This window comes from Ursus americanus, chromosome 14, assembly GCF_024610735.1.
Source record: "Ursus americanus isolate L20-20 chromosome 14, mUrsAme1.1.p, whole genome shotgun sequence".
NCBI classification, from domain to species: domain Eukaryota; kingdom Metazoa; phylum Chordata; class Mammalia; order Carnivora; family Ursidae; genus Ursus; species Ursus americanus.
This window is the reverse complement of record NC_142140.1, coordinates 32,752,032-32,778,820: the sequence shown is the minus strand read 5'-3', so window position 1 is coordinate 32,778,820 and position 26,789 is coordinate 32,752,032. Positions and strand designations below refer to the sequence as shown.

General features: G+C 46.2%; 1 protein-coding gene across 2 annotated transcripts in view; it reads right to left on the bottom strand.

Moving 5' to 3' along the window:
• Window positions 1-5,332: 5,332 nt before the first annotated feature.
• The window catches only part of IL17RD (interleukin 17 receptor D), a 64,360-nt gene continuing 42,903 nt past the window's right edge, over window positions 5,333-26,789 (bottom strand). Inside the window, exons 3-13 of one of the 2 annotated variants that reach the window (XM_045807399.2) lie at window positions 25,629-25,754; window positions 21,936-22,054; window positions 21,344-21,464; window positions 19,203-19,247; window positions 18,958-19,109; window positions 17,632-17,697; window positions 15,865-15,919; window positions 14,930-15,040; window positions 13,949-14,133; window positions 10,030-10,966; window positions 5,333-9,248 (exon numbers count right to left, since the gene is read on the bottom strand). In XM_045807399.2, the coding sequence (XP_045663355.2) occupies window positions 9,136-9,248; window positions 10,030-10,966; window positions 13,949-14,133; window positions 14,930-15,040; window positions 15,865-15,919; window positions 17,632-17,697; window positions 18,958-19,109; window positions 19,203-19,247; window positions 21,344-21,464; window positions 21,936-22,054; window positions 25,629-25,754 (2,030 nt within the window). In that variant the 3' untranslated portion in view covers window positions 5,333-9,135. The remainder of the gene's footprint in view (window positions 9,249-10,029; window positions 10,967-13,948; window positions 14,134-14,929; window positions 15,041-15,864; window positions 15,920-17,631; window positions 17,698-18,957; window positions 19,110-19,202; window positions 19,248-21,343; window positions 21,465-21,935; window positions 22,055-25,628; window positions 25,755-26,789) is intronic. The other variant, XM_087866940.1, reaches the window with a different exon arrangement.

Here is a 26,789-nt window from a genome sequence, read left to right as displayed (position 1 = left end):
CGCTCCCACATATACAAAGAGGTGGACTCAGGAGGGAAGGGATCATGTTTGCATCTTACCCGTTACTGTATCCCCACTACGTACTTTAGACTCTGAGATGTTGTAAGAGGGTTGTGTCATCTATAAATGTGAAAACTGGTGCAACATCCCCCGAAAAAGAGGCTGCGGAGCCAAGCTCACTGATCTTGCATTACTTTCCCTTAATCCCAAAGACTCTGTTTGAATTTTATCTTATTGCAAAAGGTCTTACCTCATGTTTGTGTCCTTCCCTCCTTCCCTGCCTCCTCTACCTACCCTATTCTCGGACCACTTCTGATTTTGTTCCCGTGGACAGTGACGACAGGGTATGCTGGGGGTAGGGGTGGAAAACAGACATTTATTGAAGACCCACTGATGCCCAGGACAGCAAAGATGTATTTTTACGTCTCCCTCCTCCATCTGCTAAGCTTATCGTCAGTGGTCTCTTATTCAACTAAAGCAAATGAAATTCTTCTAATTAAAGCCTGCAAGAGAAGCTGGTCTTTGCTACCTTTCGAGTTTGCATTTCTAAAACAAAGTAAAACCAGTGGCGAGGCCCCACAGATGCTGGCAATTATGAGAACCCTGAACAGGAGCGCCTGGCTCGGTTGGTAGAGCATGAACTCTGGATCTTGGGACCATGAGTTTGAGCCCCATGTTGGGTGTAGAGATTTAAAAAAAAAAAAACAAAAAAAACCTAAATAACAAAAGACAAACAAAAACCCAAAGCAGCTGTAAAAACAAGACTGTTTTCTACCAGTGTGGTAAAAATTAGGGTTTCTCTGCTGTCCAAAAAGGAATCCCCCCCCCCACCCACTAAGAGGAAAGAATACACTTACTGCAGCATCTGCCTAATATCCTTCCAGTCGAGTCCGTTTAGATCTGTTTGCTTAAGATGTGTAACAAATCTGCTCTCAGTATTTGGGTTGATAAGGGAACCAAGCCACCCTAACTTGCTACCCCAGGTCTTTTCTTCATCCTATAAACTATATCGAGGGACAGTGTAGCGTACTGTTAGGAGTGAAGATGCTCCCATCAGACATCTGAATCTCCGCACTGCCGATTGCTTGCTTGTGCTCTTGGCAAAGCTACCTGATTTCCAGGCCTCAGAATCTCAAAAATAGGGGTGCTAATAGTACCTTGCGGGTGGGGTTGTGGTGAGGAACGACACAAAAAGCACTCAGAGCAGGAATGAGCATTCCATGGTTGTCTGTCCTCACTTCCTCCCTTCCACCCACCACGGTTATGGGAAAGCTCTCTATTGCCTTTGACCACATGGACACTTTCGAGTCCACCCCTACCTACCTGGATGGCCAGACCTTTACCAAGGGCACATGTGAGCAGCCTAGGCAGGGCATGCCACAGCTCCTATCCCAGCTCTGCCACCAGCGAGCTGTGAGATCAGGAGTAAGGTAGAGCCTCTCTGAGCCTCAGCGTCCTCATCTGTAAAATGGGGACAGTAAGATTACCCACAGAGCAGAATAGCAGATAAAAGTAAGTGAGACAATGGCATGTCAAGCACTTGACACTCAAAGGTTGGCTCTTAAAAATATGGAGAAATGGCAGAGAGCACAGGAAAGAAGAAACGAATGGGCAAACCATGCAGTCTCCTGAATGAATATGAACAGGAAAATGATGGCTATGCAAAGGATTGGAAGCAAGAACATGAATTTCCTCCTCTTGGCAGCCAGCAGCACCTCACTCAGAGCTGTTTTTTAACCACTCCGGGGGGGAAAGAGAGGGGGAGAGGAGAAGCAAACAAGGAAAACCCAGTGCTCCCAAGACCCAGCACTTCCACCATAGTCTTTCTGGGCAATGGCCGGAGGATTGTATTCTGTGTCCCTGCTGTTTCTTACCACTCACTGTCCTCTCCTGGATCCCTGTTTGGAGCCCTAACTATGTGCCAGTAAGCACTTTACATTCACCACCCTGTGAGGGAGGGCCTTTGCCTGGTCCATTCTAGAGGTGAGAAACTGAGGCCCAGAAGTGCAGCCGCAGGGTCACAGCAGCAGAAGCAGAGCTGAGAATGGACTCCAAGCACTGTGAACACTGGCACACAGGAGGTGAGAGAATGTCCATCAGAAGAATGAAAAGGAATTTACTGGATGGCAGGACATTTGTGGCTCCCCCATTTCAGTGGCTCTTTTCAAATTTTAAGATTTATTCATTTTAGAGAGAAAGGGGGCAGGGGGAAGGGTGGAGGGGGAGGGAGAGGGAGAAGCAGGCTTCCCACCGAGCAGGGAGCCCACCTCGGGGCTCGATCCCAGGACCCCGCGATCACAACCTGAGCCAAAACCAAGAGTCAGACGCTCAATTGATGGAACCACTCAGGTGCCCCTCTTTTCAAATTTCTGAGAAGAAGGTCCATTTGTTCTGACAGTCGACTTTCCTGACTATCCCTGTTCCTGACTCCGCACAGGCAATACACAACGGCCCGGCGGACGGCAAGGCAAATGGTCACGACAGCAGGTTCCCCATGCAAGACGCGCTGGCCACCCTTGCCTCCTCACCCTGGATAATCTCTCTCCTCTCAGAGGCAGAGCCCTCAGAAAGCTGTGCCAGGCACCCAGCTCTCAGGACACGGAAAGATGATGCAAAATAACGAACTGCTGTAATCTTAAAACATTTTATTTGGTGCAGAAAATCCCTAAGGTACAAAAACAACATTTTGCAAATGTCAGCTGTGACCTACTGTCCCCTATTTACAGTTATGTACAAATCAAATAAGACATTGTTTCCAATGTAAAAATATAGCACACTGCTACAGTCTGTCAGTGCTCACTCTTCCTCCAAACCCCACCGAGGACGATCTTAAAGATGAAACAAAGACAATGACAGTCACCACCACGTTCATGTTCCACAGGCTTTCCCCCCAGAACGTACGAACAGGGAGCTTCTGTAGTTTAAAAAAAAAAAAAAATAGTGAAAATAGAAGTTACCTACTCTCTAAATGAACACATGCGGTTTTTACAAAAGTTTTTGCTCTGTCCAGACTCACCATGTTTTTTCTTGAGGAAAAACAACCAAAACTTTTAAATAACGGTTACACATTAGTGTGACCCGACGGTAATTTTTTTTGTCTAACGGATGGAGCAGCCGACTTTGCATCGTGTACAAACAGAAGAATGCTTCTTTGAATCTTCTCGACTGAAATTTTGACATAAACATCAGACGTGATCGTAACTGGTTTGCTTCTGTCAGACTTCCGATTGTGCAAAACACAGTGCTGAGTCAGTTCGGAGTCGTGGCCCCAGCCCTGCAGAACCCAGGAAAGCTCCTGGGGGAGTCTGCGGTCCCAGCCAACTTTCAGGGAGGAACCAAAGAACAGGAGGGGAGGCAACTGGCCAAAATTCCCAAGAGGTCCTCCCTCGCTCTCTTTGCAAATTAGCCCTTAGCAACTGCTCTCCATCTCGCCAGTGGTGAAACTGAAGTCCAAACCATCTAATCATATTGTGAGTCATGTATTAAAGGTGATGTCTACAGAAATGTAAAAATGGAATCTAAAATTGGGAGGGAGGGGAACTGCCACTCAGAAGGTGAGAGCTGGTCTTGAAGAGGATCTTGAAGAGGCTCAGGAATGACATTAAACACGTCAGGGATAAGCACCAAGTGTCTGACCGCAAGAGGGGGGAAAACATAACAGGCTATTGCTGGGTGCTGGGGACTGGGGTGGACGTGGCGGAGTGATCCTGGAAATGAATACAGGCAATATACCACTTTCCAAAAGTGCCATTAGAGTTGTAAGTAGTAAGAGAAGCCGGGCACATGAGGATCTCCCTGTCATCCCCATCCTGAGCTTGGCCTTCACAAGGCACCAATGCGAGTAAGGCACCATGTTGGGTCTGCACAACCAAACTGAGCGTGAAGCCGAGACACAGAACAGCAGTGAAAATTATCAAGCCCTTGCAAAACAAGAGCTATGAAGAATGGTTTAAGTAGGTGGGATTATTTACCACTGAAATAAAAACACCAGGGGGATGACTTCACTGTGGTTTTCAAATACACGGAAGGTAACCAGCTGTTCTTTTTCCACGACATGCAGAACAAAAGAAGGCTGGTTTGAATTTCTGTAAGACGTACAAAGAACTATCTGATCAGCAGGGTAGGTTACTGAATTTCCCTCCCTGAAAATCCAGAATCCCATCCATAGCCATATGTCTGAAATAAGTCAGCCTCAGCCCCGGCTGACACCAGCGGGGGGAAGACACGCTAGATAATCCAAACTTTCTCCCAGCTCCCAAACTCTGAAATTGGAATCTAAGCTATTGGCTTACAGTCAGACTTCCTTTTGTTTATTTCCACCAAGCCTGGAAAGGAGGTGACATAGAAAGGATGACCCAACACCCCATGAGGACTCCTAACCGATCTCTCAGTATCAGGAAAAGCTTTTCTCCATATACTGTTTCACATCTCCAAAACAGAGTCGATTCACAGATCATTTCGAACAGAAGACAATGCAAATGGCCTGGCGCTAGTGGACGCTCAGGGATTCCTTGCCTCACTCCCCACAATGCCTGCTTTTCTCATTAAGTCTTGGCCTAAGCTCAGAATTGTACATCGTTTAAAAAATTATTAAGCCAAGAACTAAAACTATAAATACGTCCTTCGGGTTGTGGAGTTTAAATGAAAATTGTTCCAAGTGCTACGTTTTTTAAATTGGAGAACATAAATCTGATTTTTTTTTGCTTTTTGTTTTCTTAAGGTTTTATTTTTTAAGTAACCTCTACACCCAACGTGCGGCTTGAACTTATAACCTAGAGATCAAGAATTGTACGCTCTACCAACTGAGCTAGTCAGGTGTCCCTTATAAATCTGATTTTAAAATTAGTAACGGGCTTGCTTTTCTCTTAAGGCACCATGAAACGCAAAGAAGCAATCAAAACATTTCAAATACATTCACAATCATATCAAACTTCTTTGGGGGAGCAAGGTGGGGAAAAAGCAATCCAGCCACCAGCTGCATTTAGCAAGAGCACTTTCTGGTGACACCAGGCATTTGTAATTACCATGAATGCTCTTCACTTCAAATCTTACAAGGCAGAGGTGGCAGACTGGTAGCTAGTGGGCCAAATCAGGCCCACTCATGTGTTCTGTTGAGCCTGAATTGGAAAAAAAAAATTTACTTAGTTGTCAATACCTTAAAAAAATTATAATTTTTCATATAAAAGTCCAGATTCTCAGGACGCCTGGGTGGGTCAGTTGGGTTAAGCATCTAACTCTTGATATCAGCTCAGGTCTTGATCTCGGGATCACGAGTTCAAGCCCCACATTAAAAAAAAAAAAAAAATCCAGATTCTCTGCTTCTCTTGAAAAATAGAAAAATCAGTAAATGCTACATGGCCATAACTGACTGGAGTAGCAGCCTTCCTGCAGGTGGGACAGGAAGCACTTCAGGTTGCCACAGTCCCCACAACGCCCTAAGGTCTCTCTGATGCTGAGAAGGCTTATTTATCATTACTCCTGGCCTGCTGCACTGGCACCCGCTGAAGACATGGCATCTGTTAAATAAGAGCAGCAGTCTTCACAAACAACAGCAAACAGAAGAGGCTAATAACCTTCACACTGGTATTGTCCACCTCTCTCCAACGAGGACACAAAGACTAACTCCTCCCCTAGAAGAGCCAAATTAGTGTCGAGGCTGTTGCGGATCGTGGGGTTTTCTTTCTTTAAGAGGAGGGTGTATCATTTCTTCTCCAGGAATAACATAGCTTTTCTCTTCCTTTGTTTCTTTTAAAAGATGCTCAACTCCGAAAAAAGGGAAAGTTCTGAAAATCATGTAACTCTGCATTTTTGGAAGGACCGTCTTCCTATTTATTGTGCTTTAGTCAGGGAAGCTGAGATGAGGGGTTGGTTACAAAAAGAAAGAAAAAGACATTTGTAGCTATGAAGTAGCAAGACTAATCTCTGATGGACAAACATACATGAACTTAAATCACTACACATGGATTCCAATGATGTCATAGCTGCTAGAGACATTTTTGAACTTTGTGCTCTGGGACGGTCTTCGGTTATTACTAATATGTCAACTAAAACCTGTCTCATGACTTTAAGGCCCCATCTCCTTTTTGGCTCAAAATGCTCTTACCTGGTTGGTCACCCAACCTGACACCTGGGCCTGGACCTGAATGACTTCTGATTCTTCCTGGAGATGTGTGCCTCCAAGGCCCAGGATCTGCCCCCAGTGTGGCTGGGCTGGGTCTGTCCAGGTGCTTCTTGTTGCCTGAGGCCAACCTCGAGGAGAAAAGCACGCCTTCACCTGGGCTTCCAGCTCCCTGATCCCTCCCTCTGCAAAGCTGACTATGTCCGATGCTAAGTCCTTTCTGTAGGGCACTGGTGAGCTAAGATGAACGACTAGTTCCCTACCTTCAACTACCTTCAAGACTTGCTTACCTGGTTCCTTGCACCTACCCCTGGTCTCCTGCCCAGAAGACACCAGCTAACTTAGCCACATGAGCCCCTTATTCTCAGGATCATGGCTTTTCATGGAGACCATCCCTGTATTCTCATTCTTGTAGCCCCAATTTCTAAAAGCCTGTGATTCGGCAGAACTTTTATCTGAATTGCCTTATCGTTTCCATTATCTGGGACAATGTCAGTCAAAGAATGCAGCTCTGCTTAAAACAGATGTTTTGCTTTAATCCGCAAGGCAACTGTTCTCATTCCCAGCACGAGATGGAGAGGGTTCCAAAAAAAAAAAAAAAAAAAAAAAAGTGAAACTAACAAGGCAAAACCATGAAGTGGGGCATCTCAACTTAGTCTGACTTAGGCATTCATACTATGGTTTTGCTACTTGGTGTGTTAGAATTTGTTGTGTTGAACATAAGAAACATTAGTACTTAAAAATAGGTATCCAAACTCTAAATCCAAACTAAAACTTTACCTGATTTTTGGTCTAGCACATTTTTTCCCTTGCATTTTCATAAGAAGCAAGTTCACTTAGTAAGTAGTCTGCCCACGCTAGTGGAGCTCAGTTAATGCTCCCCCCAGCCCCGGTCCTCCATGCTGTTCCGGGGGTCGCTTTCTCAGAGATGCCTCATTTTATGTGCAAAGCTGAATATTCTAAAAGTGGCTCCTTGTGGTTCCTCTGGAGCATGCACCATTTCTTGGCCTCACTCTCTGATAATGTTCCAAAGTGAATCTTCCTGTTAGCAAGTATGGACTGACCAATCTCCCTTGCAGAACTTATCCTGACGGCAGAATGGCAGGACAGTCACATGTGGGCAGGAGCTCTGCACGTGTCCCAGATTCCACGGTGACATGGAACATCTCTTCTCCAACAAGATGCCTGGTTTTATGGGGCAGACAGTTCTGCAGCTCACTCGTCTCCCTCTCAGAGCAGCTGCAGGAAACTTGATGCCGGAGAACAGACAAGCACGTTCTTCTCCCAAGAAGTGGTCAGCTGCCTTTACAAACATGGAGCATGGCATGTGCATCAGAAATGCACACAAATCTCTTTCCAGCAAGGCTGCAAACCTTCCCTTCCCCACCTGCAAAGCATGTGCTTGGATGGAAAAGTCATGCCCCATTCCACCTCCCGCTCCTCCCTGAGATGTTCCCGAGTAGCTCCCTTAATATTGATTCTATCTTCTAAGGGAGTGAAACCCAGGGTCCTCTGTGTGAGTGCTGGGTAAAAGCAGGGTGCCAAAATCCAACAGCACCCATGGAAAAGGTGGAGAAAGATGCTCACAACCCCTGAAGGACATGGGGAAAAGGGTTTCCACAGGAAGACCAAGGCATCGTTACCCACATACCTAATAGACAAACAGGATTTGAACAACTGATTTCCCTTTGGAAACAGAAATTCTGTAGAAACATCATTCATAGAAACAGAACATTTCCTTTTCTTTTTTAAAGCAAATTCTTTCCCCCTAAGCTCTAAATAGCTATTTTTGGTAGGAGAGAGCATAAGAGACAAACCTTTCATTGAGTAAGTACAACAGAAACACACAGTGAAACGTGATTCACAGGCTGAGTTGTTGGGGGGAGGGGGAGAGGAGTACTTTAAGATTCAAGAATTCAATGATTTCAGGTCTCCTGTCTTCTTCAGGTGCTAAGAAGAGCACACTCATCTTTGTGACAGTTCCCTTCTTCTCGCCTTGTTAAAATGAGACTTATCATTAGTCGAAACCAGCTCAGCAAATTAAGTGGCTGCCACCTGCACACACGGCCATATTTCAGTTGATCCTCACCCCTAATATTCTGGACACAGCTTTAGCTCAGAAGCCCACTGAAGCATGGACTCCAGCTTCCAGTAAGACAGCTCAGTTGGGTATTCGTCTTTTACAAATAAACTTCCAGGCAGCAACATCTGAGATATTCCACAGTAAATGGAACCCAGGGAAACCTGGCAGGCAGATCTGGGCCCCACACGATGCCTCCTCAAACCAAGAGGTGGTCCTGTGCCCTGAGTTTTGGTGCTTTCTGCACAATGACCAACCTATGTCAGAAAAAACCTGTCAGGATAGTCACCTGACCCTGCAGCCCCCACCTCAGCCAGCCACGGCACCTGCTAACACATAAAGACTCATTTTATGAAACGTGATCATATACTCAGTTACCTTCTTGACCTTTGACTTGGAGCTTTTTTGACATCCATAGCACTGTAAATTCTACACCCAAACCGGATAAGAACATCATCTGTCACAACATGGATTCCAGATAGACTGACACTTGAATTCTGTGGCTAGAATGGTACTAAAAGTGCTTCTCCCACCAAGCATTTCAAATCAAAGTAGCCAACAGCAAACAGGCAAAGTTTGCAGAGATACGTAAAATCTGAATGATCAGTGCAGGTATGTTCCTGTTTCTCTGTGCATGTTTCCTCCCTACCTCCCAGAACTGGCTCTAATCCAAGGTCTGACGTAAAGGGACAAGCTGCTGTCGGACCTTATGGACACGGCTTTCAGAGATCCACATGGTTTTAGAAAACTGGAGACTTTGCCAAGATACCAGGTAGAGGGATGGGGCAAGGAGAGCAGGTACTGGCCCAAATTTCATTTCAAATATCCTTGTCGGAAACCTCAGCTCCAAGCGGACTGCACAACCAGAGAGAAGAGCTGGGGGACCAGAAAGAGGCGGCAGCTAAAGTGGCAATGCTTAGACTCTTCTTCCGTTTTGTTACAAAGGGGCGACCGCGTGGAGTTCACCAGTGTAGCTGCAGCAACCCGGTTCTGCTTTGCATGCCCCAGAGGCGAGGAGCTTGGAGGGGAAGGTAGGAGGGTCCTCTTCACCTAAGGAAAGAAGACAGGCAGAGCCCCACGTCATTGTGCTTCACCAGGCTGGGGGCTCAGGCCAGAATGTGGCTGAATCTGGGTTTGGACTCTGGGCTTTACGAGTGAGGTAGGCCTCCCAACCAACTCAAGACAGAGCATTCTCCTCCTTTTGGCAGGTTTCCTTAGTTGAGGGTCAAGCATTTGCTTGCATGACTCCAGCTAGCCACAGGCAGTGTAAGGAGCAGCCCCAGATGGCATCCTGCTGGGGCTCCCCGGGGGAAGCAGGGCTCCCCTCCAGAGCCCTCCCACCTGGCCTTGTGCTGAGTGAGCTAGGATGGAGAGAACACTGTGTCCATCAACCCCAGGACCGTTAAGAGATATGGCTTTTAAGGCACTGGCATTGGTGAGGGGTGGCGGACGCTACCAACCCCGACAAAGATTTAGGTCCACAGACCCTCATCCTTGGGGCAAGCTGTGTCTTGGTAACCAGAGGCCTGCGGAGTTCAGGAAGGTGATATAATGCACTCACTGCCTGTTGCATAACGCCCCTTGCGGGGGCCGGGCAGCTCACCCTAACTTAGCCTCAGTATTCCTGCTGCTCACACATGTGAACATCCCCATTGCCTAGAATAAATCGACACTATCAATGGAGTCTTGGTACTTCCCACAAGCTTCATTGCCAATGAGTCCGCACCCAAATTAGAAAAACACTTTCATGGATTTGGGAATTAGGGACAAAGGCTGCAGCCTGCATCAGGAACCCAATCCAAAGGCACTCTCGGCTCCCCCCGCGCCTTACCCAGGCCGGAGGAGGACGACACGCTCTCCGTCAGCGAAGATGTTTCTGTCTGATCTGCCGAGAGTCCTTCCATTAGGGGCAGGGACAGCTCCGAGGAGGGCACGGACGAGTCGTAGATGCCCGAGTCCCGAGGCATGTCCGAGGGGCTGGTGGCTTTCCCGGCGTGCAGCAGGGGCCGCAGGACCGAGCCGCCCCCCGGCCCAGGCCCTGCCTCTGCGTCTTGGTCCAGGCCCAAGTGCGTGCCCTCTAAGGGCGAGTCAGCCAGCGCCCCCGGGACCGCGGCCTCGGCCTTGAGGCCGAAATCGCCGTCTGGTCCTGGTTTGCACATGACATCGTTTAACACCAAGCCCGAGTCAAACTTCTCCAGCACTGGCTCCCGGGAGTGGAGTGGGGGAGGACGGAGGGGAACGAACTGCTTCTCAAACCAGTCGGGCTCCTCATCGATAAACTGGTGCATGTTGCAAATAGCGACGTAAAGGGACCGGCCTGACTTGCTGCGGAAGTAGTTCCTTCTGCTCACCTGTCCGGGGTACTGCCCCGGCTCCGGGAGGCCGCGGTCTCGGGAGTGTAGGTGGGAGCAGAGCTGGGGAAGGTTGTCCATGAGCTTGTACTTCGTGCTCAGGTCCAGCACGCCGGGAACATCGCCCTCGCAGGAATAATCGAAGTACACGGCGATGAACTTGCTGAGCCGGGCCGAGGAGCTCTGCTTGGCCTGGCGGAGCTTTTCGGCGATGGCCGACACGGCCACCAGGAAGAGCTCCCCTTTCCCCGAGCCCCGGCCGCCGCCTTTGTGCTTATAGTTCTTCTTGTCCACGAAGTACTTCATGCCTTTGGAACACACCACGATGATGAACTGGGACTCGTGGATCTTCTGGATGACCCATTCTCTCTGCCCTTCTCTGCAGAGGCTGAAGTCCTCCCATAGGTCCAGAGCCACCTGGAAAGACAACACGGACCTCACTCACCTGTACAGCCTGGGGAGTCGGGTAACAAAAACAAGCGTGTTAGGACAAAGTCCCATCATATGTCCTTTAAGCATTATCAGCACTGCCGCATGCAGGCTCCGGGATGCCGGGATCTGGGAACAGCTGGCGTTCTGTGGGTGACAGGCACACGCCAGACCCTCTGCATCGTGCCCTTGTTTCAGGCTAATGTGGAGCCATTACCGCTCTCACCCTACGAGGGAAAAGACGGAGGCACAGAGCTTCTAGCAACCTGCCGAAGCTGCATATCCCAGTGAGGCCCTCACGGGACTCCGGGTGTGCTAGTGAGCAGAGAAAATGGGCGCCCTGGGGTCGGTCTGTGTGATGAGTGCAGCAGGTCCTGAAGGCAAAGCTAGAAGGTGATGATGGATGGGCTTGGGTGAGGGACACCAAAGCAGGCAGGAAATGGGGCCGAGGTCTGGATGTCAGAGTTGCCCGCAGTGCTGGCTGACTCACATCCAGAGAACGTGGTGGACAAAGAAGACCTCCTCGGCCACTCTCACAGCCCCAGGGTCAGCCATGCTGTTTACTGGTCCGTCAATGACCAGAGAGGAGGGTGGTGGAGTGCAGTAACACAGCCACTCCGTTAGCTCACTTGTGAGTGACCGGCACCTCCCACCGTGACCTCACAGCAGTCTACGGGGGTCGTATCCATATAAGGCCTTTAACCCCAAGGAGGTGGTGGGAGGGAGTTGGAAGGAGGGCCACCAACAATGGAAGAAAACCGGGCATGCATGTGCCCCTCAGAGGGCTTCACCTTCTCAGACCATTTTCATCTGATTCTGCTGAAAATGTCTCTTGGCAGTTTTATCAGCTTCTTTCCTTCTGTAGTTCAGAAACGAATTCTCAGTGGCTATGCCAGAATGGGAGCCACAGTCTTTTATGGGGAAGGGGGTTCTGAAATGACTTTGTCTTCCTCTTGCCTCTAAGGAAGATGGTCCCCAAGATCCACCCACTTGCTGAAAATAATCCTGAATTGTCTTATACTCCCTTAATTCTCACTAGCATTATACATTCTAAAGGCTAACTGGGAGTATATACCAAGCATTTTTCAAATGTTTCCATCTTTGACCCAGAAATTCCATTTCCAGGCTTCTAGCTCTGGAAAATCATAAGAAATGAGGCAAAACTGAACTACTGAGATGTTAGCAATATGAAATAATTAAATTATAGTGAATTGATATTATGGCTCCCGTGGCTATCTAAAATTGCATGGTGTAGCCACTCTGGAAAACAGTATGGAGGTTCCTCAAAGAGTTAAAAACAGAACTACCCTACAATCCAGCAATTGCATTACTAGGTATTTAACCAAAGAATACAAAAATACTAATTGGAAGGGATACATCACCCTGATGTTTACAGCAGCATTATCAACAATAGTCAAATTATGGGAAGAGCCCAAATGTCCACTGACAGATGAATGGATAAAGATGTGGTATGTATGCAGATATAATGGAATATTATTCAGCTATAAAAAAAGAATGAAATCTTGCCATTTGCAATGACATGGATGGAGCTAGAGAGTATTATGCTAGGCAAAATAACTCAGTCAGAGAAAGACAAACACCATATGATTTCACTCATATGTGGAATTTAAGAAACAAAAACTATCCTAGGGGGAAAAAGGGGAGAGGCAAACCAAGAAACAGACTCTTAACTATAGAGAACAAACTGATGGTCACCAGAGGGGGGGGAGGGTGAAATAGGGGATGGGGATTAAGGAGCGCACTCGTGATGAATACTGGGTGACGTATGGAAGTTGAATCACTGTATTGTATACCTGAAACTAATATTATACTGTATGTTAACTGGCAGGTCTTAAGCAAAAACTTAAGAAAATAATAAAATAAAACTGCAGTTTAAATAGAACTTTCAATAGTGTAAAAAGTTATTAACTGACAAGACAGAAAAATCATTCTAATCCACCCCAAATGCAAAACCATATGCATGAGTTCATCGATGTAAAAAAACTGGAAGGAAATACACCAAATATTATCTGTGGTTCCTCTTTCTCCAGGGTGAGATTTTTTGAGTCATCTTTTTCTGTTTCCAAGATTTCTGCTACACTCAAAATTGGAAGCCGTTTTCCCCACGAGGCTAGTTAGTTACAAAGCAGAGCACACGGGTCGTCTGTGTCTGAAGACTGTGTGACACCAGCTAGAGGTCGCAGTTGGTTTTTCAGGGTGCGTTTGGATCTGCCCATCTCCCCAGCTTCCTGCGTCAGCCTTGTAAGTAGGTGTTATAGACACTAGAGGGCAGCCTTGCCACATGGAGAGACTAAGAAGTCTACCAGCGGGCAGTATCGAAGCACGAGTAAGTCATTACACAGGCACTGTACAGTTCTTGCATTGGTAGGAAACACTGTACCTTACAGGAGAGCTTCAAACTTCCCTCTAAAATTAGCACTATGACATTATAGAAAAGCTACATATTCATAGCTTAACTCAGGATAGCAGACAAGAAAGTAGAGCAGACCATTTGAGTCCTTGACATATTGTTCTCCCTTCTTAGCAAAACTCCTCCAAAGTATTGTCTAAACCCACTTGATCTTCCATCCCCTCTTTGACCCGTCAAGGCTCACCAAGATGTCTTGAGTGACCACCTGCCCCCACTCCCATTGCATGTTCCCAGGGCACATGCCATTTCCCTCCATGCAACCTCTTGATGTTTATCAAACTTCCTGCCAGGTAGGCTACGAAAGGCTTCTGAGCAGGAGTGTGTCAGGGTTAGGACTCAGGGTTAGGAAACATTTAGTGGTGGGGATGGGCAGGACAGACTGAAGGAGGAGTGTGAGGCTGACCCCAATTTGGAAGGGAGCTAGGCTCTGGGGGAGGGCAGGTGTCACCCAAGGAGGCCTGGAAGGGAGGGAGAGAGCAGTGAGAGCACGGGAGCATATATCCTGCCCAGGGAAAGAGAAGAGACTTCAGATTCCTCACCTCACAGCCGCAGAAGTCCTGGAGGAAGTAGGCAAAACACCGGACAACGTTCATGTGATTCTGGCCATCTTTGCTGGAATAGCAGAGGAAGACCTTCGGCCTCGGCCGGAGCCTCTCCCTGGGGAGCGCCGTGGTGTACGAGGAGGACTCAGAACTCTCTTCATCTAAATGTGAATATATATTTTCTAAATTGGAAAAGAAGATAGGGTTGATGCCTACGGGCAATGCTTTGTCCTGTGCCCTAAGACTCAGGACCTAATGCCATCTTCGAGAAACAATTGTTGATTCTCCCAGTCCCCAGCCCCTTGGGTCCCCACTGGAAACAGGACAGCTGATTTCTCCAGTGGACCAACAAATAGCCAAAATGGGTTGTTCACCTGCAAGTGACCTCGGGTAAGCCGAGAAAACTGCTGGGACCGCTCTGGGCAGCAGAGAGCCCCCAGAGGCAGGTCTTGCAACCAAGCGTACCTACCAGACCAATTAAGCACTAACAGAGCTGACCTTCTTCAGGAAAAAAAAAAAAAAAAAGAAAAGAAAACCCTTTCATTGAGGTATAACTTACAAAGGTAAAGTGCATAAATCTTGAGAGTACATCTCAGTAAAGCGTTTACCTAAGTATATACCTGTGTAACCAGCACTCAGATCAAGATATAAAACATTGCCAAGCTCCCCAGAAAGTTCCCTCCTGACACCTAACTTTTATAAGCAATCAAGCCCTACCTCTACCCTTACTTGTACTTTTAGACTTCATATATGTTCGTGAATTTACTATCCTGAGTTTGGGAATAGAATATGGCTTCATGTTCATGGCTCCTGAGTTTAAAAGTCAAGCATCCTAATGCTAGGAACTAGAGGACCTATGTGGCCTTTCAGATGCCCATTTGGTTCCGGCGGGGGGAGGGGGGTACCAAGGGCCCAAGGGCTCCCTCTGTTGGCCCATGGCCTGCCAACTTGGGGGGAACACACCACACAAAGAGATACCTTGTTGTTTCTTGCGGCACATCACAGTGAAGAGGGTCGCAAATGCCGAGATGACAACCAGCGGCACGGTGATGGCCACAGCCCTGATGGGCCCAGCCCACGGGGAATGCGCTGGGAAATGTCAGAGAGAAGGCTTGAAACTTAAGCAGCACAAGTTCAAAGAGAATTCCCTTTTTTTTTCTTTTTTTAAGATTCTTTATTTTTAAGTAATCTCTACATCCAATGTGGGGCTTGAACTCACAACTCCAAGGTCAAGAGTCACATACTCCACTGACTGAGCCAGCCAGGCATCCCTCATAAGCTGTGTAACAGGTTCTGGGACCCCTGACTGCATTTCTCTAGTTAGTACTGGCCTGGTGATTATAAAAGGATTCCCTTTAGAGAGTTGCAGAATACAATGCAACAGTTAGAGTCGCTGGGACAGTAGATACTTGTAAGGGAGAATTTTGCCCTAGGAAACCTCACCTTCCACTTTTCTTCCCAGGACAAGTGATTATTTAAGTCCCAGCTACACACACACACACACACACACACACACACACCAATCACAGTGGCCTCTGTCTTCCAGGCATCAACGTTAGGATGGAGGAAAAGTCAGCTTTGATGGAACATTTATTTTTTTTTTAAAGAGAGAGTGAGGCCATGAGGGGGAGGGGGAGATAGAGAATCTTAAGCAGACTCCCTGTGCTCGGCATAGAGCCCAATGTAGGGCTCAATCTCACGACCCTGAGTTCATGACCGGAGCTGAAGTCAAGAGTGGGTACTCAACCAACAAAGCCACCCAGGCGCCCCTGATGGAACATCTTTTAAAAGAGAGGAATTCAGATGCTGTGTTTTGATTTTGTCAACCTTGAAGGACGGAAAGTATCAAATAGCACGGCTTGCTATAGTCCAGAGCCAACATTTCACACAGAAAAAAAAAAAAAAAATCATACCTGGCTTTAAGGCATAATGCATCACTTTTCTGGTTGTATTAGTGTCATCCAGCAGCTGCAAAACAGAGGACGGTGTATCATTATTTTGTTTAAGTGATAACATCTCAACAGATTTCATTCATATTTCCATCTGTGGACAGTGGGGGTAAGAGGAAGGAGAGCTGCTGCCTATGATCATTTATGAGCTGAAACTAGACAGTAAATCAGATAAATCTCTGCTTTACCAACTCAAAAGTCTCAACCTCATCACCTTCTATGAATCAAACATTGCTCATTCATTGATGAATTCAGCTAGTGAGTTCCACATTCTAGCAATCTTCTGTTACAATGGCATCCTACCACTAATTTTACTGGCCGCCATTAATGCTTTCGGAGGCTGTGTCCGTTCAAAACCACATACTGCTACCACATCAGACAACCAGTGTTTCTCCCAAAATGGTAAGACACGTTGATTGTCTCTGAATAGCAGGGCTATGGACAAATTTTTCATTTCCTTTTCTATTTTTATTTTATTCCTGTTTTTGTAGTATGTTTGATACTGGAAAAATAATCTAAAATAATAGAAGAAAAACATATCATTTGCTTGTTTTCAGTGGTATTTAGAACTTCATGGATACTGACACAGAAAATGTCAGCAGAGACCTAGAGAAGTATTGGCAGATATAAGAAGCAGAACTTTTCCTTTCTGTTTTACTACTAAAAGTTTTTAGGGACACCTGGGTGGCTCAGTCTGTTAAGGGTCTGCCTTTGGCTCAGGTAGTGATCCCAGGGTCCTGGGATCGAGTCCCGAGTTGGGCTCCTTGCTCAGTGGGGAGCCTGCATCTCCCTCTGACTGCCTCTCTCTCTCACTCTGACAAATAAATAAGTAAAATCTTCAAAAAAATAAAAAGTTTTTAAATCTAAATCTTTAAAAACATATTTTTGTGGACAGTGTAGGGGACCAGGGCAGTTTGCCCCAGTACATACTACAATGGCCTGATAAATATTTTGTAATGAAGTTACTGGAGAAAGAAGTAGTGTCGAGGACCCTCAGACCCTCCCTCTGTCCCCTTGAAAGCAGGAAATAGATCTCCCTTATGACAAATCCCTTCACTGTCCTGAGAAGTAAAAATGACATCCTTTGAGATAGGGACTTTAAAGTCGAGAAAACTGTAGAAACAAACCTTGTTCCTTTTATTATCTTGTAGAAAAAAACCTTGCTCCTAATTTATCATCTCAGCCTAAATTCCACTTAGAATTCCTTACTAATTAAAGCTCCCAAACATCTATTTTCTTTATCCTATCAATTCCTCACAAATTTATTATCTCTTTGTCCAAAAAGCATAAAAATTGTGCCTGCCTTTGTCATTTCTTTGGGTTCCAATTTCATTATTAGGCTTCTGTGCACCCTTAGTAAGACTCTGTTTTTTTTTCTCCCCTTAATCTCTCTCATATCAATTTAACTCCTAAACCAGCTGGAAGAACCCAGGGAGGAAAGAATTTCTTCCTCCCCTACAAGGGAATACTGCACAGGAATTCTAAATCATGGTTACGTGGACTATGTGGTTTCATAAAAATATTTATATGAAATATTTGAAATGCTGAATGAGAAAAATCAAAGACTGATTACATATAAACTTTTTAAAAAGCATGTTAAGGGCCATGTAAAAATATAACTGTGCACACCCTCAATGGCTTGAAATTTTAGTGTTGTAAACAGTTGGAATTCTTCATGAAATAGATTCATTCTGTAGAATTAATAATAGGGCTTTCTTGAGTTATACATACCTCAATTATATAATCCCCAGGAGAAACATTTTGAAGGAGGCAGCTTGTTGTCTCTGTATTTTGCTCCTGCAAAGAAACACCACCACAACACTTTTAAAACTCTCTTCTTGGATAAGGGTCATCTGGACCTCTCTTTCCCCCCCAGAGCTGAAGGAGACTTGTCTCCAGTCTTGACCATGTTCAGAATACATCAATTAGAGCAGAAAGCAACCACGTTTATCTGCTACACATGCTCTGAACTTCACCCCGATAAAAACGCCCAGGAGAGCCCAGGACCCCCATCATGGTCTATACATAGCTAGTGGTGCCCTCAGCAGGACTATTTCATTTGCAGACAAAGAAACTAGTTAGAATACCCTTTACTTACTGAAAGGGTGCGGAAAGAAATCACATGCCCATGTTTGTGCATATTTTATGCGCCGTAATTTTGATTTGAGCAGAAGGTCAATGACATAAGTGAGAGCCCGCAGGAAAGCACAACTCAACAACACAGAAGCATGTCTAGGAAGGCGCTAGGTTCTGCTATCATGACCAAAAACCTCTCTTGGTGCTCTCTAGAGGTCACCTAGCAGTCCTGTGCACTTCCACAAGATATTTCCCCCTCTTGCTGACTGCCCTCAATTTAAGAACTTGCTTGCTGAGTTTCTACTTAACTTTTGGTCTATATGTACAATCAGTAAGGCACTGAAGTCCTAGTGGCTTGGCTCCTAGATGTGGTTTTTCCACTGACTAGCTGTGTGACCTTGAGCGAGCCAGGTGACCTCATGGAGCCTCGGGTCACCCATCTGTAAAGTGGGGTGACAGCAGCCTCTGTTGCTTAGAGTTGTAAGGATTCAATGAGCATAAAGCTTGGGGGCTGGCACACAGTGAGCACCCAATTCAAGTTTAAAACAGAGCAGAATGAACTAGAAATACTTAATTCTTTGGCTCCTTGGTAATACCCTTCCCAGGCTTCATCACCACTGGGATAGCTGGGGTGTAGTTAGATAACTGGAGAGTGAGGGCTGTCCCTGAGACATAACATTCTGGAATATCTACCAACTGCTGAGATAAAGCCTCGTGTTCATGTCAAACCACCCAAATTCCAGGGGCCTAGGGGTCACTTTAAAACATGTAGTAGGAGCACATGGGTGGCTCAGTTGGTTAAGCGTCTGCCTTCGGATCAGGTCATGATCTCTGGGTCCTGGAATGGAGCCCCACATTGGGCTCTCTGCTCAGCGCGCAGTCTACTTCTCCCTCTCCCTCTCCCTCTGTGCTCTATCTCAAATACATAAAATCTTAACAAACAAACGTGTAGTATTCCTTAATGCACACACAGCAGCTCACCTGTTTACAGGTCTTTCTCTTGAAAGGCCCTTCGTGCTTGAGCTTATAGTGAAGATAGAAGAAACGGAAGCCGAAGGTGTGGGGCGCGTGATCGAAAGACACCTGCATGTCCAAACCGTGCTGAGTGATGTTTAGGTTCCGAGGCTTCCAGACTGCGAGGAGGAAGGACCCAGGATGAGCACCCAGAGGCCACCCCGACACCACCGTGCGGGCAAGACCTGACAGACAGGAACAGCTATACTTACAGGGCTTACAGGCCAGGTTGTCCGGCTGTAGCAACAGGTCGCAGGCTATGAAGAAAGACGCATATTTTTACTTTTAGTACAGGTGGACATTTTCCTCATCCATTAGTTCAATAAAATATAAATGCACAGTGCTGGGTAGTATAAAGTGTAAGATACATCAATTCAGCAATGATTTTCCGTGCAGTGTAGTTCTATCTTATGAACATTTAAATTGTACAATATAAAAATACGAATGCAGTTCATTTTATGCCAAATAAATGGAAACAGTGTCAAGAAGACTCTTGAAGCTTGTCAAGCATGACAGAGTTTTCAAGGCCAGCAACCAAGGCCAGCAGGACCGTGTTCAGGCTACTGCCACATGGAGGCTCTGGTTTAGCTGTAAACAGAAATAAAGCCAGCCCTTGCTCCACTGTACAGGGTTGTTTAGGCACAAGAGAACTTTGGAGTGATTCCGGTAACTGTCTTGGGATTGTTGTGACCTTTGCTAGCAAATCCTCGGATGGGGTCTAAAAATGGCATCGAGACATCTACCAAGTTGTAGCACCAAAGCCAATTGAAGCCACTGAAGCAGAGCTTCAATGTGATAAAAACACAATGAGAGGGGCGCCTGGGTGGCACAGCGGTTGAGCGTCTGCCTTAGGCTCAGGGCGTGATCCCGGCGTTCTAGGATCGAGCCCCACATCAGGCTCCTCCGCTGGGAGCCCTCTTCTTCCTCTCCCACTCCCCTGCTTGAGTTCCCTCTCTCGCTGGCTGTCTCTGTCGAATAAATAAATAAAATCTTAAAAAAAAAAAAAAAAAACCCCACAATGAGAGGGGCCAAACAGCTAGTCCAGGATGCCACGCTGCTTGCCCAGGGAGAACCCTCTGGCAAATGTCCATACAACGCCAAGAAAAGCAAAGGCAGCATCAGGATCACAGAGCACCGAAACAGTGATAACCGCGTCTCCCGCCTCTGCCTCACCCCCAAAGAGACACATTGATTCTGCTGGGAAAAATCAATCCTAAATTACGCTAGTTCTGATTAAGGCAAGCTTTTCACAAACATATTTGGATCCTCTAATTGGTATGCGTCAGGCACTGAGACGTAAAATGCACATAGTCTTTACCCTATGGAATTGTATTTTAATTAAGAAAATGAGACTGTTATAAAATAACTTTGCTGCACAGAAAATACAATTAAAAAAAAAAAAAAAGAGAAGGAAAGAAAAGAAAGGCAAAAAGAAAACCAGAGTGTGAGTTCTGGAGTTGAGAAAAAAAATCACAGAGGGGGAGGACGGCAACGAGGAGTAGGAAGGGCTGTCACATTGGGGGCCCGGAATGCCAGACGGAAAGCCTGACCAGGAAGGCAAGAGGGAACAGCTGCAGGTTTCAAGATATCGGGGCACCAAATCGGAAAGCAGGGATTCAGGTTGAAGAAAGACACACCACACCACGTGCAGAACAGATGGCAAAGGGAACTCAGCACGGTTGCCTGCAGAGTGTGGACACCAGAGTCAGACTTCTGGGTTCAAATCCCAGCTCCCTCCAGAGACTCTTTAACTGCTGGGTGTGCGATTCCACATCTAATAAGTGGAGATGGGAAGATTAAATTCTTTGAAGGGTTGGTATGGGGGCAAACTGACTCGGTATTTAGAAAGCATTTAGAAGAGGGCCTGACACATAGATGTTAAACAAACAAAAAACTTTCTAGAAAGAGGCAATCTCAGGGTTACTGATTAACTGTCTTAATGTAATTCTGAAAATAGACCATCACAGAAGCCACTTTCCTGATGACAGGTAGAAAAAGATGGAATTATTTCATGCTCTGCCTACTTTTTAGTCCTTTTTTTTTTTTCAAATGGTTTTAATATATGGATATCTGCCAGCAGCAGCACCCAAAAAAAAAAAAAAAAATCAAGCATTATGTCTACTCTTGAACAAGTTGGCAATGGGTGTATGGGTGTCTCTGATTAGGTGAACTCTGCCTAGGCCAAACCTTAATTCTAAGAATTGCTTTTCTGGATACTTTTTCCGGTTGCTTTTCTCCTCACCATGCTGGTTTCATACCAGTATTTGGTGGACTCTTGAATACATTTCTTCGAAAAGTCACTAGAATCAGGAGCAGTTTCCCCATGGGAACCAGGCAAGCAGGCTATACTCACCACGGGTTCTGAAGAAAAAAGGGTGGTAATTGCTTTCATTTTTAATGGAAGGAAAAGGGACAATCTTCACGAAGTAATCCGTTTCAAATTTCATATTCAGGAAAGGTTGAGATTCCATTCCCTAAAAGGGAATAAAAACAGACACGATATCATGAAGAAATCACCCACCCCTCCACCTACACACCAGACCTTCAGTCCTCCCCACACACTCTTCCAGACCCGGGGTCTATTTTCTGGACCACATTTAACTGAAATAACAGATCGGCAATGCTGCCTGCTCTTCGGCAAGGGAGCCAGGCTGGTTGACGCGGAACCTCAAAGCTGGTGGGGAAGAGCTCACATACCCCTGAGAGCACAAAGCCACCTTCCAGGACGTGTAACCCGAGAGGTGTGTTCACAGTGAGAGGTGCTGGAGGGATTCTCTGGACGTGGAGCGGGTGTGAGGTGTTGCCGAGCTATTTCTCGCCCACCTTGGTGGGAGGGGTGGACCCCACAGCCCCTCCTTCTCCATTTTCACAGACATTCAATAGACCATTCAGACCCCCAGAACAATGGCGTGTCTTCCGGAGCACATTCTCTGCGTGTGACTTACAGTTCTTTTGAAGCTACTGTTGAGCTGCTTTGGGTCCTTTAGAATCAGTTGTTGGCACCGTCTTCCCTCCGACTTCAGCTCCTCCAGTATTACTCGAAATCCTTTTAGGAATTCGATGCCTAAGCAAAGCAGAAAGCTTTTATGAAAAGGGGACCTAATTACCTTTGAACACACTTTCCTTCCTGCAAGATTACCGTCCTTTCCACCTACACAAGAGTTAAAGGAATTCTAACTTTGGCCAGAATATCCGAGTTTTACAGAAAGGAAAAACCACATGCCCTGCATTCCTCTGGGACAGGCCAGGTGATTTTCTCTGTCCCATCACGACTAATTAATTAGCTCTAATCCAGCCAGCCATTTCACAAATGCCTGTTGCCTCTGTGACATTAGGGTTCAAATATTTAGGCTCAAGTCACAATTGAGCCTAAAAGTCTACAGTGGAATATATAATTTCTAGGTCTTCAGACAGGGTGTATTCAGCTGATGATAATTCCCAAAGCTGACTAGGGACTCCCCCCGAACTATGTTTCCGCTTTAAGTTTTTGTCCTATATTTGCTGGCATGGTTCACTGAGTCATGCACGAAATTCCCAACAAAGTGTGTGTCTGCACCCAAGGGGTTCCTAGGCTTGAGATTAAATAGTTTAGAATGCCTATGTGATTACAAAGCAGTTCTTGCTCTAATCAGGGCTGAAAGGCAGACACCCAAGGGCTGCCCAGTGTGTGCTCTTCATACAGCCCTCAGAGGCCCCGAGACGCCCACCGCGCTGCTGAAAGGCACCAGCCCAGCCTCCTGCCACCTGAGGATTAAACTCTGCTGATCACAAGAGCCAGTACCAGCACTCTGCATCCCATGGAAACTGGAGCGGTCCAACTGCAGCTGGAGATCCCTAAAGCCGGCCTCAACAGGCGCAGTATCGATTTCACATTCTTTCTGAACACTACACAAGGAGACAATTTCAACCCTTCCCCTCGCAGGGCAAAAGTAATGACACAGAGTGCAATTAACCAGGTGGGAAAATTATTGATAGCAAAGGACAGGGAAATCTTCTTTGAACAGGTCTTCAATCCTGTAATTATTTGATGAAAAATGTATATTTCACGGTGAGCAGGGCAAAGGAGTTACAATGAGAGCTTCACATTTTCAGGGGTCACAGTGTAGAATGGGCAGACAGCGACTGCCACATTGCATTTCAAGTACAAAGCTTCCTGTGGGGGTGAGAGCCAGCTGACCCACAGCCCAAGATTCAGACATGCTAATAAGATCGAAGGTCTTTGACCAGCGATCAGTTAGCAGATCTCACAGGAATGTGCCTTCTGAGACTAAAAAAAAAAAGGTTGAACAAATATTATTTATATTAAGATTTAATTCATGCCATGTCCCTCGAGCTCCTGTTTAACAAAAGCTGGGTGATTAATATGATTTAGGCTGTACATCTCACAGTTTCATAAAAATTCATCAGCTGAGGTGGGAGTGGGTGGTTCTGTCCTTATTTTTAAAAGACCAGCCTGAAAAATCACTATGCCAAGTCTGGCGGGGGGTGGGGTAGAAGCAGCAGGTGTAAATCTTCTACCACAGTAACAGCTTTATCACAATACTCTGAAAGCCTTGTAGTTACATGTGTAGCAACTTTATAGAACAGCTTCCAATGATGCAACGTATTTGCTCCTTTCCATCATTTACAACTCATGAATCCTCCTACCACCCACGGGAGGAAGATATCATCCCCATTTTACAGAGGAGGAAACAGCTATTGAGACACTGACCGACTTGCCCAGGATCACACAGGAATTAAACAGCAGATGTGCGATTCAAACCCAGGAGCGTCTGGCTGTAAGCTCGTGCTCTTAACCCATACGTTTTTCTGTCTTCCAACGAGTTTCCTTAATAGAACCTGAAAGAACCTCACAGAAACAGACAGAACCTGTCCACCCACAAATCATCGTGCAGGAAAAGCACCACAATCTGCCCTCACTGGTCCACCTGTTAGTTTTGCAACCACACGCTCACATCCCTTACTGCGATTTGTCAGGCCAGCCCCTGCACTGTATAGCCTTACATGGAATGACCACTTCCCGTTCATCCACAGAGAATGTTTTTATCTTTAAATGTTAAGATAATGTTATTTTTGGAAAACCTGCTGTGTTCAGACCCAGCAGTATTTACATGGATAAGTGAGTCAGGCCCATGGGTCTGATCTATCCTCCCTCGCTCTGCACTCACCTCTCCTGCAGTCTGATTTTTCTGACATTTATCCTGTTCAGATGAAGAAATCCAGGCTTTTATTGTAGGTTTCCCTTAGCCAGGTTTTTTTTTTTTTTTTTAATTCTAAGATTCAGTGGCAATGTCAAAGGAGCAGGTTTAGGACCAGATTCTGATGATGATAACAGTAGCTACTGTTTTTTTCCCCCCGTTTTGCTCTTTCCTAAAGATTTTATTTTAAAGTAATCTCTATACTCGATGTGGGGCTTGAACCTACAACCCCAAGATCAAGAGTCACATGCTCCACTGACTGAGCTAGCATGGTGCCCCAATAGCCACCACTGTTATTTAAGAGCTCTTTCTAGGGGCAGCTGGCTGGCCTAGTCAGTGGAGCATGCAACCCTTGATCTCAGGGTCATGAGTTCAAGCCCCACACTGGGTGTAGAGATTACTTAAATAAAAATTCTTAAAAAAAGAAAAAAATTCTTCTAGAAATATATTGCATGTGTGTGTGTGTCTGGAAATCTTATAATAAACCAAGAGGCAGTCATCTGCATGTTACCGATGGGGGAATGTTACAGATGGGGAAGCCGGGCCAGCAACAGTTAGACTAGCCTCTTGTGAAAGGTAGAATCTGGGTTCACACCCAGGCCCATCTGAACAAATGGGCCCTGCCCATGTCCCACATCCAGTTATCCCATCCTCTCTGATAGGTCATCAACTTGATAAAGAGGACAAGCAGACTCTGCCCTACCCTGAATCTGGCCAGATAATGTGGGTTTGCTTTTTTTTGTTTCTTCCTTTTGTTTCTTTTTTCAGCCCACATTGTTTAAACAACTTCAGTGAGTTGGCAACATTTAAAAATTGATTTTATGGAGGCGCCTGGGTGGCTCAGTCAGTTAAGAGTCTGCCTTCGGCTCGGGTCATGATCCCAGGGTCCTGGGATCGAGTCCTGCATCAGGCTCCCTCAGTGGGGAGTCTGTGTCTCCTTCTGACCCTCCCCCTGCTCATGCTCTCTCTCTGACAAGTAAATAAACTCTTTTAAAAAATGATTTTATGAGTTTTTGTGGAAACTGGAATATTCCCGAAAACTCACACCATGTGCCAGGATATCCCTGTGGGCGCAGAGATGGCCAATGCTGGATGCTGAGGCCATTACACCCTTGGACAGGTCACCTATCCCCCGACTATTGCTGAGACCAAGGGGCCAAGGGTTCAATGTGATTTATCACCACACACTATTATTTTGCAAACCCACTTCTCTCTCAGTAATAGCCAAGCGAATAAAAGATGAGCCATGAAGCCCAGCATCAAGCTTGTTGCACGCCCAGCAAGTAAATGCAACAAAGCACACGGTGTATCTGGGCCCAAGCACACCTAAGCTACACTTATGTCAAGACCTGCCTGGCTCCTGGAGGTTGTCACCTTGGGACCCCTGCACTGGTCACTACCCACACCGGCCACATGGTGGACTCCATTTTGACCACTTACCAAGAGCCCCTGGGGACCAAAGAATGGTGACTGCCACTTGGTCATGGCAAGCGTACTGACTGATGGTGATGTTCTGGGCGTCAGCAATCACATGCTTCCCCACTGGATTCAAGTAGGTGGTACAGTCTAGAGGGTTGGGAGAACAAAGAACAGTTCGATTAAAACATTTATTTTTTGAGGTCCAGGTTCATCTTCTCAAATCACACAGAGCCGTCTGGAGGTGGCCAAATCCATTCTGTCTGAAGACGTGTGCCGAAAAAGCCCACATATGACGTCCAAGTTTGACTGTCAGGAAAACTGTAAGATGCTGCAGAGGGACTTACTTATAGCACCAACCCCACTGCCCACCCTTCGAGTTAAGTGCTAGGACAGCACGAGGAGGATTACGCACTGTGGGACTGTACGTGTTCATACATATACAGTCTGACTGTGTGTCTGGCATTGACTGTTTTACTATTATGACACTTTACCTAAATCAATAATTATTTACATCAGTTCAATCAGTTTTCAGCATTAGAGAGTGATCTGAAACAAAACAAATGGCTAAGTAGTCTGGGGCTTGCTTTTAAAAGAAACCTGGAGGCCAGGTGAGCAGGCAGGAAAAGGAAGCAGGATGAGGATGGGAATCACCGGGGAGTGGCTCACAGCGAGACTGTTAAACAATCGGATTAGTACCTACAAAAGGGACTTACTGACCTCGTGATGAGCAAATACCTTCACTCAAAGGTAAAACTTCTGTTCCCAAACACCATGTGTTAGCAAAGACACCCGCAATGCAAACCTAATGAAAAGGGCTCCACGTTACTCAAAAAATGAAGACAAATTCTCTGATGTTGTCTGAGGACATTATTAACTGCCAGTTGTCAATGCAGACACGACCACGTGAGCAGCTGTGACACCTGGTATTGCTAAGGACACCTTCAAAGTCTACAGGATCCTAAAAAGCTACCGGAAGCTTCCAGGCAGACTCAGAACAGGACTCCAGAGAAAGGCCGGGGGCTGTTCTGGCCTCTCATGCAGGGAGAACCACCAGCTGTCCCTGGCAAATACCAACTCGTGATTCTTACACTGCTTCATCTCCATTTATTTCTCAATGATTAAAATGGAAAACTCTCATTGGTATCTGCTGCAAAAAGTCCTCAGTTCCATCAGATGTCCGAA